Genomic DNA, 23208 nt, shown 5'->3' on the forward strand with positions numbered 1-23208 from the left:
GTGTTGGTTTGCAAAAAAGTTTCTTCCATGCAGCCTAAGTAACACAACTTTTGCATACTGTAATTGCTAATGAGCTGGAGCTGCTGAGTCAAAGACCTTCATATTTAAAATGTGACACCTTGCCAAGTCAAGTCAAATTTATTTTTATAGCCCTTCATCACAAAAAGTCTCAAAGGGCTTCACATGCCCACAGTTGATAAATATTAATGACATCCCTGATCTTAAACCCCAGGAGGGCAAGGAAAAACTGAAAAAAATCTGGTGCTGTGATCTGTTGTTGATAGGTGTGTTCGAGGCTAGTTTTGAAGAGCACATAAGTGGCGCTCATTTCTATTTCTATCCAGGCCTCGGCCTTTAATTGGCAGCAGCTGTTGTGACAAATACAAATAGTACAGTTGCTGTTCAGGCGGACTCCTACAGACACAAAGGGTGGATTCATTCAGGCCTCCCTCTCCACAAGTTTGCCATGGCCCTTGTGTTTGTACACTCCGGTGGCACCGTTAATGTGAGTAATTAAATGTCATCTCGTGAAAGAGGCAATGAACACTTCCCACAGTTTGAACTCGTTCCAATTTTGGAGCGTGTGTATTTTTCCCCCCACTAGAGGACGCTTGATGCTCGAGCATACATTTAATGAGAAATGTTGGAGCAAAACTTTCTAACTGAAGCTCCAGGTCGAGTGCGATCTGTATATATGTAATAATTTGCTGATCCCGTTTCAGTCAACCCAGTGTGAATTATTCCCAGCACACGGGGTCCGGAATTACGTTTCACCATGCGGGATTAATATATTCCTGCACTGGTCTATATTATCGAAAAAATACAATATGAAAACCAGACAATAATCCAAGAACGCTTCGTGACCGAACACTGACGCGAGAACGAAAAGGGGCGAGGAAGTCACGCCCCCCACCCCCCTTATTTTTTGATTTGATAATTCCAGATATCATTCGGCTCACGAAAGTAGCTAATCGCAGGGCACACATGGATGAACATCCATTCACTTTCACAATCACAAAGGGATAATTTTGAGTGTTCACTTAACCTGCCATGTACTGTATGTTTTTGGAATGTAGAAGGACACCGGGGTACCTGGAGAAAAAGCACGCAGGGACAGGAAGAGCATGCAAACTCCACACAGGAAGGCCAAAGCCTGCAATCGGGCCCATGACCTCTGCACTGTGAGGTGGATGAGCTAACCAGTCGGCCACCATGCCGCCTGTTCTGGATAAGTGTACATTTTATTTAACCCTGACTGTGGATGGATGATAAAGAATGTTGTGTGACCATGACCACCCCACTACTGAAAAGTTTCTGGCTGTCCCTGGCCAGCACATTCGCAACCTTAATCAGGACTAGCTGTGTCGACCAGCGGTTCTCAAACTTTTTTCAATGGCATGTCCCCTGTGAAATATGTTAAATCAAGTATGCCCTCAACAGCGCAAAGCGTTTTAGGATGAAAGACAAACAAATAAATGGCCTCAACACTGAGTGCTGCACTTTCAATGTTTGATTTATTAAACTTTGCAACTGTATTTGTAGTGTTATCTCTAGAACTATTTGGAAATAAAAAGATAGTGTCCTCTATGGAATAATGGTATCGATAAATTCTCAAAAATAATATTAATAATAATAAACTTAATTTTAATTGAAAAAAAGAAACTCCAAAAAATATCATTAAGTCTCAATTTCATAATTAAAGTGGAGATGGACAAGATTACCAGCACACAACATTGTATCGTTGCACTGAACGGAGTGTTTTTGCATCTCGGAAGAATATTTTGTTGTCGTTTTTTTTTGCAATGATGTTACTTTTAACTAGATTTTAAAATCTCACATACCTTAAAGTGCCATCTCGTACCCACTTTGAGCATCACTGGTATAGACAATGGATGGATGGAAAAACATAACACATACACACTTTTTAAAAATAGTTGCATTTACAAATGTGACAATTACTTTTGATTCATAAAGTACATTTAATGTAGTTACTTTTAAGACCTTTACTCGCGTAATATTCCACATTGCAATTGAAACTTCTCCCAGTTATTTTCTGTTAAATAGTTGTACTTTTACTGAAGTAACGCTTTTAAGTGCTTGAAGCAAGAGTGTTCAAGAATACCCTACAAACTTGCTACGTAAACACTAACAGCTTTGATAAGTGGTCAAGAAAAAACGGAGCTTTATAATAGAAAAAAATGATAGTAATATGTCTTTTGCTGATAATATGAGTGCAGGGATCCGTTGGTATGAGTGCCATGTACACTGAAAAAAACGTGTGTGTGTGTGCGCGCGCACGTTCACACAACGCGCAGTTTTGAGATTCCGAGGCGGTGTCTGAGTCTGAGATTAGCCACCGGCTCCCTGAATTCCATTCCGCCTTTTACTTTCCCAGTGCGCTCTTCCGTCCCACACAGGACAGGACTTCCCTGTGACTTGCTCGTAAGAGTGCATGCACCCACCTCGCAACCACTTCACAGGACTGAAGCGCACAAGCCAGCGCGCACGTTTGGTGTCCATCGCCGACCGAAAAAAGGCCACTTCGCAGCGGATTTCCACTGCTCTTTTTCGCACCTGTTGATGCAGTCCAGGCGGGTCGCGGGACGCAGAAGAGACGAGTGATTTCGTCCCGAGAAGCAACGCGCAGAGAGGACGCAGGAGTCAGTCTGGGAGAGAAGGACTTTGTTGTTTCCACTTTCCCCAGCAGTTGCAGCCTGTGCTGGGTTGGAGGAAAATGGGCTCTTGGAACTATGGACTTCTGTATTTGTTACTCTCATGCCAGTTGATTACTGTAAGTATCAGTTTTTGTGATTTTTCTTACCTTGAAACTCTCCCTCTGTGCTGTCCCCCTATTAAGTAAAAACCTCACCTCATGTAAAAATCAAGGCAAAGCAATAAGAGGAGCTTTTGTATATTAAAGTCAATGAAGTGATATTTCCGCAGTAAATGGCATTGGTGAATAGTGGCACTCACATGCAAAGTGAGCTGGATTACAAATTCCAGTGCAGCATGTAAGGATGCTTTTTTAAAAGTGACAAACTAGAAGAGTCCTTTGGAGTGAAGCCGCTCTAAGTTTGTCCACAGAAACAAGCTATTCATAGTCAGATCTGCCCGGCCTTCTTGTCTGCGTCACCCATCAAGCACTCGCACTCGCACCAAAAGCAACCCCATACTTTAAATATTTGCATTATCCAACATGCTGCTACTGCAATGGTTACGTTTTTTGTTTGAATTACATATTTGTTATTAGATTGGATGCTTTCAACGCTCATCAGTCGAATGAGCGTCGTACACTGTTTCCGTACACTGAAGTTGTCCATGTTACAGTATATCTGAGCTGTTAGTTGTCTCAAAGAGCCTTGGTTGCTGGGAACAGCACCCCCACGAGCACTTTGGAGATATATATCCCTTTTGGTGTCCTGGAGCTGTCAAGGATGAGATAGCGGCCTCTCCAGTGCTGATTTGATTGATCTGAGGCGTGTTGACCGATGGCATGCAGTTGTGGCGTCCAACAGGCATATGTCTTCCACCGGACGGGTTTACACGATGTATTGTTGTTCTGAAAGTATTTTTACCATCCAGCAGTGACATGCTGAGGCCAGTCTCAGTCGTGCTGACGCCAAAAGGCGTCAGGTTAAGGCCTTCACACTTGAACCGCAGCCTCGATTGAGCACCGGACCAAACATCCCGAAACATAATTGAATTATGTGGAATCACGTGCATCTCTTTCCTCTACGATGGCTTTGAACTACGGCGGCATGCTTCCCTGTTCCATGATTCAATTAAGCACCAAGCACTGCTGGTGTTGCCACGGGCCCTCCTCCCGCCCTGCTGGAATCTTGGCATCATGCACCTCAGCACACCGAAAATCAAAGTCAGTGCAAATTCTCACTAAGCAAGGGCTTGCATCACGAATGAGTACCAGACCAGCGTCCCGCTGAGAGTCAACAGTGGCATGCATGTTTTGTGAGACTTGCACAACTTTGGCTTATGTTGACTCGTTTAGGTTAAAATGTGACGCGTTTGTAACATCCCTCACATGGTGCGTGACACTTTTGGCTCTGTGTTGTCTCCAAGTTTCGAGTGACACAAGCGTTCCCTGACTTGATGGTGGGGCGGCTGGACTCGAGTTGGGGGTGGGGTGGCCTGAATTCCTTTGACGCTAGATCTTGCATGTGTGGCATTGGTGTAAAGAATTCTTTCTCTACTTTGTAACACATAAAACTACTTCGACCTGACAATTTAAGTCTCTTGATTGATTTGGTCTGCAATATCAATGACGAGGCAGAGTTGCCCTCTCCTCAGCGTGGCTCTTTGTCGAATCAAACTACCTGGTGGGTTGTTTCCGATGAGAGTCAATGAGGAACGTGAGCACAGCAGTGCAAACACCAACTGCGCTCCATCGTTTGAACAGAAGGGAGCCTCCCCCGCCACACACACACACACACACACACACCTATTTCGTTCACATAATTGGTTGAAGACTTGGTTCAGTAAACAGTGCATTGTTGAGTTATAGCCACAGGAGAAAAGCCATCTTGGCTGGTGGCAAGAGGCTGCACTGAAGCGGCTCGCCACTCCCCAAGCAGACTGGCACACGTGGATGTTTGCCGTCTCCATGGAAGTGTGACTCGGTCCCGTGTGGAGGTCGGAGATGTGCTTTGATGATTCATCGGAGGCTTTTCAAGTTTCACTTATACCCAAAATGAGATTGGAAAATCTCCATAATAATGTCAAGAAAAAGGTTGAGTTTTCCCTCTTAGCAGAAGTGTGCAAAGAGCAAGAAATGAGGCAGGAAATGTCAAAGTGTGCCGAAATGTGAACACCATGATTGAATACACATTTAGTTTTCATTAGATTAATTTATAGAAGAAAGCAGTTTGTGCCTGTAAAATAAAGGTTGGGACTACATCTAGCCGTTTTAGGTGGTTGCCATCTTTATACTATATTGTTTAAGCCTTTAAGAAAATATTACTTCTTTGGCCTTTTTTTGCATGTTGTTTTTTTTTATTTCACATGTTCTTGGCTTTATTTCTTTTTCAAGTCATTCATTATGGAAGGTTTTAAGACTACACGCAAAAAAAAAAAAACGTGTACAGAGCAGTAACAAGATCAATGATGACTGATCTGAGTGGCTAAACTCAAAATATTGAATTAAAAGAAAAAGCCAAGCCATGTTGATTTCATCACATTTATTGATGAAATTTGAACTGACGCTATCGGGCCAGAGTTGGGGAACTTTGGGTGGCCCAACACAGTCACACAGTGGCCCCGGGCCACTGTTACTGGAGAGCCTTGCTCTGATAGTCACACCTGGCTTTTGTGAGTGCCGCTGCATCCGTGCAGTGCAAACCCACAGACTCCACATAGAGCTGCACCTCAGCCGGTGTTACAGTAACACTGTGCGTGTTCTGACAAGTGTGCACATACTCTCCGGTGCTTCTCATTGTAACCAGAGTCACACTCTTTCCATTCGCACCTCCTAACACAGTTGGCCCTTTTTTTCCAGTTGTATGGACTGTGCATGCTCCCTGAGGCCCACTCGTGTCTGGTTGAATTCTCTTCTGCAAACATCACTTTGATGCCAGTCTCACGTGGACAACATGTATGCTTGAAAATAGTGGCACTCTTACAAATGCAAAAGTCGTATTACTGGAGCTGGGAGCCTCAAATGACATGCCTTGACTTGGGTCAGACTGAAGTTGCCAATTTCAAGGCGTGAGGCTTGCATGGTTGAAACCTATTAAAGACTCAACGTGACTTTGACGTAGTATTTATGAGATTTGACTTTTCATGATTGCCTGACCATCAGCCGCTGGGGTCATGCCATGTCTCGACTTGCCTGTTTATTTCGTGTAGTAATCATCACAATGGTGCGGAGTGGGCGCGTGACAGTTTCCAGCAATCCAAGGTTAAAATGTGCCCATTGACTCCTTCTGTCATATACTGTATGTCATCCTCATTCCCGGGTTATGAAGCTACAGGTGCACTAAACCCAACAGGGTTCATAGTCGGGTCACAGATGACTCGAGGACACCAGCAGCAATAAAGAGCAATAAAACTAGCTCATGGTCAGAAAGTATTTGCGTGCGGCAAATCACAACTTGATGTGTGTGCTTCAGTTGACAAATGCTGCCCTGTCCTTTGGAATTTGCTCCATCTCAATGGGAGCGAGAATTTAGTCCTACTAACCCCGTTTTCTGCCTTTCCATAAGGGACCACCAGGCTTTTTCCATGCACGCATTTGCTGGCGGTCCATTGAAATGCTAAATTGAGTGTCATGCGCCCTTTGAAACTCCACCATTGTCTTTTGTAATGACCCACTGTACACGTGAAGCCACTTTGGCAGAGCTGCTGCTACCCCGCCTGTGTCTACGACTCTTCTGATTGGAGTTGCCGCCCTTTTCAGTAAAGTGGAGCGGGATTGCGCTCAAGGTTTTCCAAAAGAATGTCACTACTCTTTGTGTCGTTCGCTTCCTAACTTCAGTCCGTGGAGGCTTCCACTTACTGTACAACAAGTCTCTACCTGTAAATCAACCCACCCGCATGTTGTGTTCGCTCGACCTTTGTCTGTGGGTCCTGAACGTAAATCCACCTCAGCGTTTCCCCAAGTGCATTATCATACTTAATAAAAATAAATGGCAATTTAGGGGAGCACACGTCTCCCCTTTCAAATCACTTTTTATTTCATTTGCAGGAATCGAATAACAAGTGCCCACATCAAATACTTTCTTCAGCAACACAGCTGAATAATTGGACCTTCGGGCCTTTGCCTCAATTCTCTTACGCAATTTTGCATGTGCTTACGTTTATAGTTAAATGCGGTCCTTACACATGACCGAACTGCATCTGGAGAGGCATCTTGTGTGGCGCTGCAGTTTGCCAAAGGAGCTTCTCTTGTCTGAGCTGTTGTCCCACCAGACATAACAAGCCACCCCCCACACCCTCCTCTCCCCTCCAGACACACGTACAGGTTTTGATCTAGCAATTGTCTTTGCTCAATCTCTTTTAACTGCAGCTTTCCCCGGTGGGGTGGTGGAGTTATTGAGCAGAAGTGCTCAATAACTCCACCACCCCACCGCCCTCCCACTACTCTCGCATCAAACATAAATTCTTGCATGATAAATGGGGGAAGGCCAGTTGATAAACGCATCACTCAGTGAGGACATGCGGATTGGTAGCGGAGATTGAGATACACATCTTCACATTGAAATGCACGGTACAACTGTCACAAATTAAAGTTTAAATAGTTTATAATTATCAGAGAGAAAATGTGAGCTTCCTCATCTACACTTCACCACCAACATAATATGTTGGAAGTTCAGGCGATTCCCAATCACATATGCATCACATATACAGAATATATATTATTCTGACGCTGATTTACAACTGAACGGGTTTGCAGCATGAAATTGTTGATCTAAACATGAGTGATTCAATTCCGCAGAGCAGAATGATCATGTTGCCAATTTCATTGGGAGCATAAGCACTCTCAGCTTCGGCCATTCCGATGGAAATGTTTGTGACCATCCACTGTTCAGGTGCATCTGCCCGGGATTCTTTGAAACCTTTGACCCCTGCTGAGTCATCTTCCTGAAGGGGAAATGAAATCCGGGATTGTGTTCTCGCCAAGAGGACCTTTCTTCCTCTCTGAAGCAAAGTTTGTTCAGGCTTTCCTGTATGTAGTCTGATTGTCCTGCTTCATACAGTATATGCTCAGTCAAACAGGCCGCTCTACGACATTGTATTTGATAGCTTTTTTTTTTTTTTTTTAAAGCCACTGCCCCCACTTTCCCATCCATTTTCAGAATGATGGTCGCAGGCGTGTTGGAGCCTATCCTAGCTTCAAGCAGAAGGCGGGGTACGCCCAAGGCAGTGGGAGAACATGCAAACTCCAGATAGCAATGCCGGATTTAAACCCACGACCTCCGCACTGCTAGGCTGACACGCTAACCAGTCATACCCCACTTTTTTTTCCCGCCAGAATTAGTTTTAGTGTAGCCATAAAGCGCTCACGTCATTAAGTTAACCTGCTTGGAATATGGATGATGAAGGCCTTCAGATGAATAGTTAAATGTCTGCTTCTGACATTTCCATTGATAGAGTGGTTGGAAACTTTTGTGGAAATGTTTGTACAGTGTCACACAAGGCTGCCTTTGTTTGACAATGTGTGTAATTTCATACCTATGTTGTTTTTAATGCATGACATTTTGTACCTACAAAAAGAGGCTTCGTCATGGCATTTTACAGTTGGCGATAGTATTTGAATGTCAGGAGGAAAACGGAGCCGTGGCTAGGACTGGAATGTCTGGTGAATGTCAGTGCTGAAGCGTTTAACAAGATTACTCTTTTGGGAGCTTCTGGAAATGATGACCACTAAGCATTCTGATCATGTTCAAACTCCCCAAGCTCTTCCAGATTGCTATCAGTGAGTGGAGGATTTCGTCTTTTATCCCTGCTCATTTTGAGTGCTTCTCAACAAATCCAGTGAAACCCATAGACTTTGCAAAGTGTTTCAAGTGTAGTTAGAGCTTGCGAGTTGACCCAAAATCCAGCAAGTCTGAGGCTAAAGGTCACACAATTAGCAAAGCAGGCAAATAAAATGTCCGTGGTTTCGAATCAAGTGGCTCCGCCCATTTGGAAGCAAAGCTTCGTTAACCTTGAGCGGCAGTGTTACTGCCGCTAAGATATTATCCGTGCATCCATATATTTTATTTGCCCCTGCCCTAGTTGCCAGTTAGTTGAAGAATAAAATAACCATTCAAGCTCACATTTTCACCTACCTGTTTCGGAGGCTTCGATTGAGCTGGTTTTTGGTGTACTTGCAGAAAACTCGCACAGGCACGAGGAGAAAATCTGCACAGGATGGCCGGAGCTGGGATTCAAACTCCAAACCTTATTATTAGACCGCTCAATGTGGTAACTCCTTGCTCAGCATTCTGCTCAACATCCTTTATTAGTAAAGAATTATGACGTATACTTAATGTGAAGCATAATTAAAACTCATCAGTCTAGGTTCCCAGTTAGAGACAAAAAGATATCCCTTTAAAAATGAATCCGATTGAGCTTTCATCATTCTGGACAATCGAGAAGTTAATCTTTATCACTGCCACAAGGGGGAATTCATATGAAGATATGGATTTAATTGATATGGGCGTCACGGTGGTCGACTGGTCAGCACGCCGGCTTCACAGTGCAGAGGTGCAGGGTTCGATTCCGGCTCTGGCCTTTCTGTGTGGAGTTTGCATGTTCTCCCCGTGCCGGTGTGGGTTTTCTGTGGGTACTCCGATTTCCTCCCACATTCCAAAAAAGGTTAATGGAACACTCCAAATTGTCCCTAGGTGTGACTGTGAGAGCCAATCGTCTATGTGTGCCTTGTGATTGGCTGGCAACCAGTTTAGGGTGTACCCGTGACCCTCATGAGGATAAGCAAATTAGAAAATGAATGAATGGATGGATGAATTGAATTGGAAGAAGTTGAACTGGTCAAAGTTAGGGGAAATTAATTTTGTGCAGGAGTCACCAACTACGGTCCTCAGGGGCCCCTATCCTACCTGCTTGAGATGTTTCCCCTCCTCCGACATGCCTGATTCAAATGATCAGGATCGTTATCAAGCCCCTGCCGAGCTTGTTGATAAAATGATTATTTTATTCAGGTGTGTGGGAGGAAGGAGACATCTCAAACAGGCTGGATAGGGGCCCCTAAGGACTGGATTAGTGGATTTTTATTATTATTATTTTTGTCAATAGGGGCTAGGTCTTTAGATTTGTGCAAAGACAATGCCTCCCATTTACAAGCAGTGAAGCCAACAGTGACCAAGCATGTTGCGGTTGATAATAACCCAAATGACATCATGAATCGCAGACAGCAGCAGTAGTGCCATTGCTGTCAGATGGGGTGAGATGGGGAGGGGAGGAGGGTTGCTTTTGAACACTGTGAAGCACTTTGAGTTCTATGGTCATGTATGAAAATAAAGATTGATTGATTGATTGATTAGAAAAGCTGGATAAATCAAGTGCTTTTGTCTGCTCACGTGAGCCAAACTAATGAAAAAAACCCCCCTTTTATTCTGAATTATGAGGTTAAAACACAATGAGTTCCATCGTTCTCAAAAGCTTAACTCATTCAATGCCAATGGCGTTTTTTCATGTTTTTGTTTCAAGAATCCAGGCATTCAAAGCCATGTACGTCCTTATGTATTTTTTCACGTGATAGGGTAAAGAAGGGTCTGAAAATGGCTGGCACTAAATCGATAAGTTCCTGTAAATACATGAAATATGTTTGATGTGGCAATTATTGCTCATAAATGTCAGTGTTAAACATATTGATTGCTTTATTTATCATAGCGATTTGGAGAATTATGCAATAAAGGACTGGAACGGGAGTGACTGTAATTTAGTCGTAAATTTGAATGCGGCTTGGTGGTTGGAGAGAATCCAGTTTCTTTTCTTGCTTCTGCCGTGGGGTGTGACTCAGTTGCACAAGCCCCTCAATTTCTCCACAGTCCTCCACTGGGGATCAATAAATAAAATAAATAATGTTTACTTTATAGATGTGCTGGGTCCTGTTCGCCTGACCTCTCGCATGGCTTTTTTTTTCTTGAGTGACAGGACTTTTATTGCCATTACAAAAAAAAGGACTATAGTCGGTAAAAATGTGACAGGATGAAAAATTAAAAAGAGGCCCAGTCATGTTTTTGGTGTCAGTTAAAGGCAGTTGTTTGAGTCCACTTTTACTTTAGGTTGGTGTTCTAAATCCTCCGTCAGATCTGGAGGAGACGACCGCATTGAGGTCAGCGCGATGGCGCTGCAATAGCAACGCACACAGATTTAATGCTGTCCCCGTCCGTCTTTGTGGAAAAAGTGCATTTTTGTCAACGCGGTTATTGCTTTGTCATTTGCTTTAGTTTTGTAGTTGAACTTCTGCAGGGAAGTATGAGTCGGCCTGTGCAGGCACTTGAGAAGGTTTACTTTTTCATCAAGACTCTGGTGTAGAACAAGGCCTGCGCCACACCACAACACATGATCGAGTTGTGGGAACAGCAGCTGCTTTCTTCATAATTGTTCCACAACTGTGGCCTTTGGGTAAACGTGACACCCCCAAGTCACTGTCTTGTACTTTCTCTTTCATGCTCGTCATGGAAAAGTGATGTGATTCTAAGATTGATGGTCTTGGTTCACACTGGCCACACCTCTGGCCAAGGGGGTCAGTGAAGAGGCACTTTGTGATTTATGTGAGTGGTGGGCTCTGCCAGGAGCAAGAGGCCCTGTATTCCCCAACAGGGCGACGACTTTGTATTGGATACACGGGGAGGAGACGAGGGCACACAGGAGGCGTCACTGGCTGTGACTCTGGCACAGATGCCGACCTTACAGCAGGAGAGAAAGAGTAGAGCTGTTAGTTCATGTCCATTTTTTTCCACATTGTTTCTGGTCAACCCTCTCCGGCTTATCAACACTGTTGCAACCTTGGAAGTCATCGTTTCATCATGTTTGTGAGCCACTTATTTGTGGCAGGTAAGCCTGGGCTGCGTGTAATTCTAATTCAGGGTGGGCAAACTACGGCCCGCGGGCCGAATCCGGCCCGTTGGTCTTTTTAATCCGGCCCGCCGAAGGTTGGTCCACAATTAAGGTTCGATGTGAATGATTGCATTCATTTCAATTGGACTTGTAATGACAGGCATTTCACCGCCAGGTGGCGCATTGACTTGAAGTTGCAGAACACGGGGGGCGGGGCAATCTTTTCGACCACCTAGTACCTCTGTATCGCTCTACTTCTACTGGTCTGATCACAACCCATCTGCAGCGATGCACAGGCTAAAATAGGTCATCAACAACACTTTTGTCATTTAAAAAAAAGTATATTAATACCGTACTTTCATGCTTTTGTTCTGTTGATGTTTGATATGGACTGTCAACAAATGCAGTTTTTTTTTAATGTACCATAGCTCGTACTGACCTGGCCCTTCTGTCAAATTTTAAAAGTCAATGCGGCCCCCGAGCCAAAAAGTTTGCCCACCCCTGTTCTAATTGTTTTAAATTCCAGTCCATGATCATTGACTGATCAGCGATCATCAATCAAGCCTTTTGGTACATATAGTTGGCTACATGGGGTCAGTGCGAAGAGATGCTCAGCCTTCATGGGTGGGGCCTTGTTTCGACAGTGGCATCATACAGCATGAGAAGCCAGCACAAGAGTGCACGCCAAAAGTTACGTTAAAACAACAACAACAAAATTGCTTGGGAGGGGTACCACAAAAATTAAACAATCATTTTGACTGCATAGAGATAATCACGTCCAAGACCACCATAAAACATTTATTGTTAAGTTCAAGGGCATTTCTAACAGAGCAACATTATGAATGGTCATGCAAGTGTAAAAAGAAGTTAACCATTTTTCTGCAAATTGAAATGGAAAAACAAAGTGTGTACTCAGTCTTAACTTGGATGTTGAGTGATATAGTGGCGCAAAGGAGACCCTTGCTATTCTGAGGATGTAAGTTGCTTCCCATCTGAACCCTTCCTGATGAAGTCCCGATTTTACCTCCTTTTTCTGAGTTGCTGCGAAAACGAAATTAAAATTTCTTCTCAAAATTAACGCAAAGTTTTACATGACGTCATGCGCAACAGCTGTTCCACGTCCCGTTACGGTGTTGGCTTCCAAATAGTAAGACTTCAGAAGGGTCCAATCTTAAAGCTGCTGCTTTTCGTCAAAGGCATTAAGAATCATCAGCGAAATGATGGTGTTTGATCGCTGGTGAACTTTTGTCTGCTCTTTCTTTTACCGCTGGAAGGTCTAATTAGCTTGTTCCGACTTGTCTGTCAGCACAAGTTCAGAGTGATGTTCACCAACTTTTCCGTGCTTCATTGCTGATTAGCCACCTGTGCTCAATGTGTTTTCACACAGGCACAGCGAGTCCCCATGCCTATAATGACACGTTATTACAGAAGGAAACGGAGCCCTGACATCTGTGCCCAATGAAAGGGGGGGTTGCCCCTGCTGCTTTCTTGCATGCATGCATCAAGTTCTGGTTAACAGTTGTCGTTGGAGGTGTGAGCACACCTTGAAATTAAGGCCCGTTTGAGAGTTATGAGGACAGGTGAAATTTACCTGTCCACTGCTTTGAGGTCGATGCTCCAAAGTTCTGTTTTTGGACTCTCTTATTGGCGCCTTAGCTTCTGAGCTCCTTTGCTTCGTTGTTGCAAAGCCCAGTTTTGCTTGAGTGAGCAACGGACCAAAAAGCCGAACAACCCACCAGCCCCCCTGCAATGTTTTGCTGCTAACAGCTCTGTCTAGTATAAAGTCAATCAAAGAAGTTCTTTCAAACACAGTGATGTTGTTTGGAAACACATGGCTGTCGTTAAGCCTAACCCATAAAAAGTGACTGTATTTCAACCTTTTGGACAACCTTTGTTTGGTATGTTGAGTGGCACACATTGGCGGCTGACTCAGTCATGAATTTTTTTCCCCATATTGACCTTCCTTTGAGCTGCTCCAACTTCTTTCCTAATGGCTGACTTTTATGGCCAATTCTAACAGGAGTACTTTACAAATCAGGACCATTAAATGGCTCTTTATTGCAAACTCATCATTGGTAACGATTAGCTTACCTCCCAGTGAGTTGTCCACCGCTCATTAGCAGAGAAACAGTCATAGCGAAACATGATTCTGATCTTTATGTCAAAGCACCCTCTATTATTTATTTCTTTATTTATTTTTGCTCTAGCATGCATTGTTCAAGAGGAATCCCTGTAGGAACAAACTGATATTTATTTAAGCTGCGAGTAGTTTTGTTTTGGAGCTCATCATAAGAAGAAGGGCAAATGAATTATTTTCACTCAGGTCTGCCCTTCAAAGTGTCAAGCTAGCAGGCACGGTCATGTTTGCAGTGGAGGAATCTCCACCTGCAATGTCATCAAGGTCCACTGGTTCAGTCATTTATTTTATTTTTTTCCCCTGCACAGTCCCACACAGCACCTTTATGACCACCCGCTTGTGGACCACATTTAGAAACGACATTTAGAATCGACAACTCAAGCTATCTTGCCAATAAGTGTGATTAGAAATGGGACAGTTTGCTGCAGGCCGAACGTCTAGACAGGATGATTCACCAGGTTAGCGAATAAACTACAGTCACTCAGTCCAAGCTGTCGATCAAAACATCCACGAAGCAAGTCTCATCAATGACAAAACAAAGATTCACAGTACAAATAGTAAAATGAAACCTAACATTCCACATGGGTCCCATAAAATTAAATGATGCAGAAATGGTCAGCACTGTATCTCGCGAAGCCTGTCGTTGACCTTGGGCAAAATTCTATATCTCCTAACCAACAGCAGTTCCCCGGACCTGCGTTTGTACTCCAGCCATATCTCCATCCTGGACTCTCCTACATTGCTTGTCCAAAGGCTGCTTTCGCTCTCTGGCAGTCTTAAATTTGTACACTTATTCCCAAACACGGAGACACCGGAAGAGCAAAGAACGCCTCAGATGGGCATTCAACTGTTAAACAGCTGTCTGAGCTTGTTAAAAATTTCACGGCACGAACAAAGGCTGTTCTTGATCCATCAAATTAATGGGAGATTAAACATTAAATCATAAGGGACATTTGTAGATGTGAAAAAAAAGAATGTGTCCAATCCAAGAAATAAATCTACCCCTTTACAACACAGATAAGCTTATCCTATTAACAAGGTTCTTGTTTTCAAAGTAGCCAAAAGGAAAGTACTTTGCCGCTTGAGCAGTCCCACCTTTGCATGACTGGGATTCCCCAGATCCCCCTTCTCCAGCCAGCCTACAACCCAGTTTTGCAAGTGTCCTGCCTCTTGATCCTCTGTCACGGCGTGACAGAAGGAATCTGAATGTAAAGGTTTTAAACTGTATGGTGATGGTGCGCGCCAACAGAGGGAAGGCATTTGATGCCGCCAAAATGGGCACCTGATCCCCTCTCACATGCTGCAATCCAGTAGTTGGCTTCAGGAATGTTCATCTTGCTTTGTTTTAGGGTAAATAAGCAGTAAAGCTCATTGACTTTTTTTTTTCTGGAAGATGGTTAAGATCTACTTTGATCCCAGGAATTGGGGGGAATAAATGGCTTCCTTTACCAAACAGAGGAGAAATCTTGTGGGAAGTCCCCTTTTAGGCTGGGGCTTCAGGTCACAGCTCCACTTCCAAAACTGTAGTGTATTTGATTCTCGTCATTCGAGTCGATGGATCGTCATTAAAAATGAGCAGACAGCAGCAACAGCTCATCCGCCCTGCCACTTGAACGTCATTGTCTCAAGTGTGCAGTCTCTTCAAAGAAATCAATGGCCCTCATAATTACCCATAACCTTTGACCTCAAGCATCTTTGTTTGAATACCATTCAGAAACAATGCATTACTGAGACATAATCACAGTGACGACACCACAACAAATGTGTGCAGCTCAGCTATAACTTGGGTCAGACATCGTCCAAAAGCCAGAGACTTCTTGCATTGGTCCAGTACAATGAAGATTAGTTCCAAAGAGCACATCACTGACAAGCAACATGAATTGCCCACATGGCCGATTCGATTTTTGACATGGGGCCAAATCCACTGTGGTCACACCCAGGCACGACTCTAGGAAGTTTTCTCTCCCGGGGCTTGAGTGGGAGGTGGGAGGGGGGGCTTGACCGATTACATAGGGGGGTTGACAAAGTAATTTAGAAATATGTTCTAGAATATCAAATCATTGCTTGTGTGGCTTAACTGGGGCCACAGAGATTTCACCCCTAATAGCCCCGGTGTAGCGTCATCCCTGGTCACATCACTTTGCAGAGGTTTGAAATGGAATCAAATGGAAATGAAAAAAGTGCGCTGTCTGTACTACTGTATTTGTAGTCAGGAGGTTGTGTTTGATGTTGTTTGATTGTCAGGTGAAACACATCAGTGTTCGATGTTAACGCTTGTTCAATGGCCTTTGGCCACCATTCCATCGTGTTGGGCCGCCTATCTACCTGTAGACATCGGCCTGACCGGGCCACGACAAATTTCGAAGTCGCTGCTGCTGAAATTGGCCCGAAAGTGCATTTTTTTTAAAAATTTACCGACCAAAACAGCTGAAAACATCTTGGCACAAACATGATGTTGTGAGAAAGAAAAAAAGTGACCGGTGCATGCTTGACTGCATAAATTGGCATGAACCAGGGTTAATCACATGTCCGTAGCTTCGGCTAGCCCGATCACCGCTTGTCTTAATAGATTCATACCAGTAACAGCAGGACCACGGAATACACCAACAAGGGCAGCGGTGCAAAGCTGCTTTTCATTACCAGATTATTATGTTCAATAATACACGAACAACAATTGTGTGCCAATGACAACTTTGTTATATATTATTTATCATAGAAGGTCCAGCACATTGCACAACAACACCAAGACAGTTTACAGCACTGCATCGTGACTGTCATACCGCTTGTCCAAATATGGCATACCATCGGTCTCGTTGAAGTGTAGCAAATGGTAAATGCTATTTTTAATCATTTGTTATTACAGTGGTCGGCCTGGTGGTCGACTGCTTAGCGCGTCGGCCTCACAGTGCAGAGGTGCTGGGTTGAATTCCGGCTCCGGCCTTTTTGCCCTCAAAAGAAAATTTACTGTGTATGAGCTATCTCCATCGCAAATATATGTCGACATGTATGTCCCTTTACTGGACAGAGACTTGCATCCATATTTTGTTGCCTACCCAGTCATGCTGCAGGACATTTGGTGCGAGGGTGAAATAGCCCCTGCAGACACACAGCTCCTGAGGTATTTTTATCTCCTTCTTGAATTCCATCTCTGTTGTCCATGTTGATCTCCCGTCTCTGTGAATAAACTGACTCACCACTTCTTAACAGGCAGACACTCCACGGAGCTTTCATTTGAACCTACAGGTAACTCAAGACAAACAGAGGCAGTAGTTGCAGAGCAACATAAAGTGCCATGAGAACGCGGATACACCCTGCCTTTCTGATTTGGGATTTCTTTGCATATTTATCAAGTTTCATCAGGTCATCACGCTAATATGAAGATCTGACAAAGACAACCGAAGTATTCAGTGTTAAATAGTTATTTTCCTTTGTTTTACTCTGCTGTCTGAAGCTAAGTTGGCATTACCTTACCTGGGTAAATAAAAGTTGAAAAATGTAAATTCAAAATAAATTTTCTCAATGATGCTTGTTTTTTTAAGAGAGATGAAAAAGTAATTGAGTTAACTGTGACTAACCAGTTACAGTATTGGAAAACTGAATGCAATTTGAGTTGCCACAAGCGGGCCATGCTCCTGCCATATTTGTTGAATCAAGAAATCACTTCGAATAGTCCCTGCCAAAAAATAGAGTATAAGATCTCAAAAAGCAAAATGTCACGCCTCGATCCAAAGAAATTAAAAAAAAATAATAATAACAATAAAAACCTAAACAAAGTGACTGAAATATGATACCAGTGTTAAAAAGCTTACAAAGCACATTCCAAAGCTTTGAGACTCTAGCATATCATGGTCAGAGCACTTAGGCAAAAAAAAAACTTTTAAAAAAACCCCAAAAAAACAGGAGTGGTTGGCCACCCAAAATTATTTCAAGAGTGCAACGACGACTTTATTCTTGAGGTCAGAAAAGAATCAGAACTACACCCAAAGAGCTGTGGGCCTCACTTGCCACTCAACCTTAAGGCAGACAGTCTGCAAAAAATAACACTCATGGGAGCATTCTCAGGTGAAAACCACAGCTGATTAAAAAAAAAAAAGTATCATACAGCCTCATCCCGCATTTGTCAAAAAAGATGTTGATGACCCCCAAGAATTTTGGACAAATAGTCTATGGACTGATGAGAAAGAAAAAAAATTACATCTGTTGTAGAAAAAAATACGACATTTTGCCTCCAGTCAAACATTGTGGTGGAAGTTTAATGATGTGGGGCTGCAGTTGCCACTTCAGGGCCTGGATGATTTGCTTTGATTAATAGAAATATAAACTCTGTTCTGTACCAGAAAATCCTGCAGGCGCTTGTCCTGCCATCAGTTGGTGCCCTCTGGTTCAAGGGCTCTTGTGTTCATGCAGCTGGATGACAGCCCGAAACATACCAGCAAGTCCACCACTGTATATAGCTCAATCAAACCAAAATGAGAGTTTTGAAGAAAAGTCAAAGTCCGGATTTAAATCCAATGAAGATGCTGTGGTGTGACCTTAAATGCAGCTCCTGCTTGAAAACACTGCAATATGACTGAGTTAAAATAATTCTGGGAAGAAGAGTGGGCCAAAATTCCTCCACAGCAGCCTGAAAGATTCGTCAAAAACATTTGACTTTAGTTATTGCTGTCATGGTTGACACAACCACTTATTTGGGTCACGTAGCATTCTTTTTTGCTGCACATAGCTCCAGTCCAGATACGTCCCCCCCCCCCCACCCCCTTTGTTTAAAAAAAGAAAAGAAAATCTAATTATATTTTATATTTTCTTGATTCTTTGCGAGCTAATAAAATGAATGTGTAATGTGACAAATTTAAAGTCCCTGTAAAGTCAAAGCCTAGATCTTTGTCCAAGGAAGCAATCGACAGCATATCCTTGATGTGCTGTTGATGAACCTTGATGTCAAAACTGATGTTTCACTGCCCGCACCACACCTTTCTCAAAATTCGGACATTCCTTGCTCAAGAAGCATTTTGGGCAAAAGATGAAACCAAAGAAGGCCATTTGCCGTCACTGTTACATTTGTGTATCCAACTACATGTCGCATGTTCCCATTTCCATTCACATCAAAAATCCAATCTTGAAGTGATTTCTGGAATTATCGGATTCTTCAAGTGCTTGATTGGATAATGGCTCTTATCTGAGAAATCAGATGAACACACCAAGATCTTGGTTTGTTCGTGTTTCCACTGGGGGCTGTAGGCATGCTTTGTTTGTTTTTTTCCTATTTGGGAATGGATTCCAGGCAGGCTGTTATTTCTCCTTCCTGACTCCCACTTTCAGCTGTTTCATAGTGTACTGCTGAGCAAAAACACTTATTAGTGTCTTTCCATTTGGGGTGTACAGTGCAGAACAACAACAACAGGAGTGGTGCGCATCTGTCTCTGCTGCTGTCTCGCATTCATTTGTCAATAAATGCCATACAAATCTCAGAGGAATCGTTTCATTCTTACACGACTTAAGTTGGCTTCCTTTTCTGTTTTGGTCTTCCGCAGGTGTGTGAAAAGCAAGAAGGACTTTGATGTGGTTAAGACGCCGTCCTGGCTTAACAGCAGGTTGTGTTGTGATGTCTTAAGTTTGAAGTGCATCTTAGGTGACAAAGCAAAAACCTCAACATGCTGGAATTGCTTTTGAGTTCCAATCGTGTCACCATGGTATCGACACAAATCCGAGTTCACGAACTCAGCGTGTGTTTTAAGACCTGAATGAATTACCTTCTCGTTGGATTAATTTTGATTGAAAAAAAGGATCTTTTAAGGTTATCCATATAAAGGTTGGAAAACTCGTTAAAACACACATTTTGTATGTTTAAAAAAATCCATAATATTTTGTTCTTATTCAAATTAGTTCAACAATTTTGAAGAAGCTGATGGGAAATAGCTTTGTGGCCAAGTTGCGCCCATGCTCTCTTTTATTGATAGATGTGTCAAATTGGGGGAAAACATTTTTGGATGATTGTCTATTATTGCAATCAAAGTTGCGTAAACTGTGAATTTAAGTTTGGGTTTATTCAGCCAGTCTTCCCCCACACTTGAGAGATGAGCTCATGGAGTGCACAGTGGGGGCATGAGTGAGTTCTGGCCTGCCATTATGTTGGACAGCACGAGTGAGGCCAAGTCAACAGCTGGTCTCCAATTATTTGGTCCTGAGGCAGGAATAAAGAGTGTGAAATGAAAGGGGGAGGGGGTCTAAACTGTTAACATCAGTGGGGGGGAACCAGCGCGTCGACAGCCCTTCTCTCCAAAACTGAAGTGGTCTTCAAACATTCCAAAAGTTAAGAACAATTCCCAATTGCAGTTTATCCTGTGCTTTCCACCTCCACAGCCTCCAATTAGCGGTGGCAACTTTTTCTAATGTTAACACAATGCAGTGCTCGACAGCAATTTCCTACATGTATTCATAATCCCCAAAACAGCATTGGAGTCTGCACGGAAAATTCACGTCCTCTTTTTTCCGAGGTGACCATTTCAGCCGTGAACCAAAGCAATCATTTTCACTCTGAGGGCCCTATTTTCTATTTCCAGTATAATTCTAGTGCAAAGTGCAGTCTAACGGTGGGCATGGCTGAAGTATTCCTCTGGAATCGTTGTAGTCGTGCGCGGTTAGAAATTGGCGTTTGCACCGCTGTGGGAGCAAACGCCACTGACTTGATTCCCCGGTCATCAAAGCGCTTCTGCTCATTCCCTTCAAATTCAGTGTAAGTGATGTGCGCAGTCGACATGGCGGGGATCGCTGCAAGCAAAGTATGCTTATAAAGAACTGCAAAAAGATCTACACTTGCCGATGAGGTAAAGTTGGCCGCTGGATGCCTCTTCCAGTAAAAATGGACGCGTTAGTCATAGCGGTTGATTCTGAATGATATCGGATCCAATGTACTGTAGGGTAGGCTCAAAGTGCTGCTGTAACATCGGCTTAAAGCACTCAACCATAGTACGTCATCATATGCTTATTTCGGGCACTGCGGTGTCTTTTCTTCGCTGTGTATGAGAGAGTGAGTGTTTTTATGTCGTAAATCAGCCGGCCTCAGATGGCCACGGTGGCACTGCTCTTTTGGTCCAAGTGGCCACCGGTGCCCATACCACATTCGCCAGCTGTCGTCTGGAGCAATTGGAGCTGGTCTCTGACTTCCCGGCTCTCTGCATGTCAATCTCAACAATGCTACCGGAAACACACCCTAAATATCTTAACACTTCTTTCGTACCCTTTCATCTTGCATGTTTTATGCACGTCAAGTACAAAAGAGTTTTATTTTTCTTTGATTTTGTTCTTTTGACTTGTTTTTCTCATGAGTGTAAAGATTAATTAGCATCTTTTTCTCTTGACAAGAACACCACTGGTTTTATTCCCAAAGAAAATCCAATCTACAAGATTGACAACCCCCACCTATTAATTCAGAATTTGCTCATTCCTGACTGGAATGTCTGATGAGTGTGTGCCTCTTCAGCTGGTGTCTTTCATTGTGTGTGTGTGTGTGTGTGTGTGTGTGTGTGTCTGTATAAAAATAAGGATATAAGGATAACTTTGCTGTCTAAGACAACTCATCAAGTAGCATCTGGGTGACAACCGTGTCAAGCGTCATATTTCAAGAGCCATTTAAACATACGATCTCTGCAGTCTTTCCGGCTGTTCTGTCGCCAGGCTGCGACTTTTACTCTTGCACATTGTTACAGTGGTTTTCTGTTAAGGTGGGTATTCAAACCAAAACACATTAAATTAAACCCAACAAACAAACAAAAATAAAAACAATCTCATTGTCATTCATCAGACTGAAGGACATGGTCTGATTAAAAGTCGGCAATACCTGCTGTTAAAGTCTTGTCCACATTTGAGCAACTGTGCATACAAGTGCTGTCGAAATGAATTAATCTCAACTTAAATTGTAGCTTTTGGGGGCGTCATTCCTTGCCATATTTGGCCAAGACAAGTCCGCACAGGCTGGACGCTTCATTCAACAAGCTTGCATGTGTGCTGCAGGCTCTGCTCACTTCACAGGGAAGCTTGACTTCTACTTACACAGCCTGGTCAAGGTGGAAATGTGTTTCCACATGACAAAGTTGTTGTTCAGATGTTGTTCCGGTAGCACGGGTAGCGAAAAAGCCAAATCATCTGTGACAAAATGATTGACAACATGGCCGGAGAGTGTCACACCAGACATCCACACTTCTCAGTTACATGCGTCACGCCTCTGGAATGTCGGCACACCATCAGAAATTGACCTTTTTTTTTTCTTTCGTTATCCAAAATAATTTAATTTGTCCTTACTGTGATCACTTTGTCCTGTGCTGTCATAACATTTAGCTTCTTTGAAGTTCATGAGTTGCCCTACGGTAGTTGCCTCTGTAGGATTGGAGTGATTTATTTTTTCCTAAAAGTGAGAAAGTTTGAAGGCTGTAGCAAACCAAGCCTGACTTATGTGTTGTGTGGGAGGCTGTCTAGAGGACCACGAAGAATAAAAAGCACCATTCTTCGCTCTTTGCAATGTCTCCGTCCCTGCCCCCTTTTTGTCAGGCCTGTTTGTTGCGCCCATCCTGTTAGTCATGGAACCTTTTGGGAAGACAATCCCTGCACCTGTCAAAGAGTGTTTGTCGAATGAAGAAGTTCTTTCCATTTCCTCCCTGTCCAATCACTTTAGATTAAACCCTGTAGAAATGTCAAAAGCGCTGCGCGGAGCTTCAGAACCTCACTCATCAGAGCTTTTATGCCGCAGGGGCCCAGGTCAGAGGTTTAGTGTCATGAGTGGCAGTTTGTCAGTTCACTTGCCATTCCAGGAGCACAAAGCCATTCTGTTGCCACAAACATCTTAAGTCCTCTTCAATGTGCAGGTACTGTTATCCACAAGCACAAAGAAATCTCAGTGGCCATCGTTTGTCAGCACAGTGGTTAGAATTAGCATGAATTTAGGACTGAATTGGTTAAAAAATTGCTCGAGGCATTTCTTTTTTTTTTTTGCCTGCAGTGCCCGCTTATTTATGGGAACACGGTCAGGAAGAAGTCACGTTAACTGCAGCAACTATTGTTCATGCTATGCATTCCAGTAACATTCCGTCACTGCAGTCAGATGGCCAACTTCAAAATAAACCTTACCTTACCAAATAATATAGGGACATCAATGGTGTGTGTGTGTGTGTGTGTGTATATATATTCTCCCTATCTGCTTTATCCGGGTGCTGGAGCCTATCCCAGCCTTCTTCGGGCAGTAGGTGGGGGAGACCCTGAACCGGTTGCCAGCCAATCACAGGGCACACAGAGACAAACAACCGCACTCACACCGAGGGAAAATTTCGAGTGTTCAATCAGCCTGCCATGCATGTTTTTGGAATGTGGGAGCAACCCGGAGTACCTGGAGAAAACCCACGCAGGCCCGGAAGAACATGCAAACTCCACACAGGAGTTTGCAAATCAGTAGAATTTTATTTTTATTTTATTTTATTTCATAGCTGGATCCCTATGCATGATGTACATCATTTTATTGCAACCCTCCTAACCATCCCAACAATGGGAATGTGTCAGAAATA

At 43.4% G+C, this 23208-nt stretch overlaps 1 protein-coding gene across 16 annotated transcripts in view; it reads left to right on the top strand.

Moving 5' to 3' along the window:
- Window positions 1–2418: 2418 nt before the first annotated feature.
- hspg2 (heparan sulfate proteoglycan 2) overlaps window positions 2419–23208 on the top strand; it is an 84199-nt gene continuing 63409 nt past the window's right edge. For all 16 annotated transcript variants that reach the window (XR_015101883.1, XM_086120509.1, XM_086120525.1 and 13 more), the window contains exon 1: window positions 2419–2791. Coding sequence is in view for 15 of the 16 variants with exons in the window: in XM_086120509.1 (XP_085976635.1) it covers window positions 2735–2791 (57 nt within the window). In the remaining variant the exon portion in view is untranslated. The remainder of the gene's footprint in view (window positions 2792–23208) is intronic.

The sequence above is a fragment of the Hippocampus guttulatus genome, chromosome 1, assembly GCF_054856545.1.
Source record: "Hippocampus guttulatus isolate MCC_2025c chromosome 1, RoL_Hgut_1.0, whole genome shotgun sequence".
NCBI lineage: Eukaryota > Metazoa > Chordata > Actinopteri > Syngnathiformes > Syngnathidae > Hippocampus > Hippocampus guttulatus.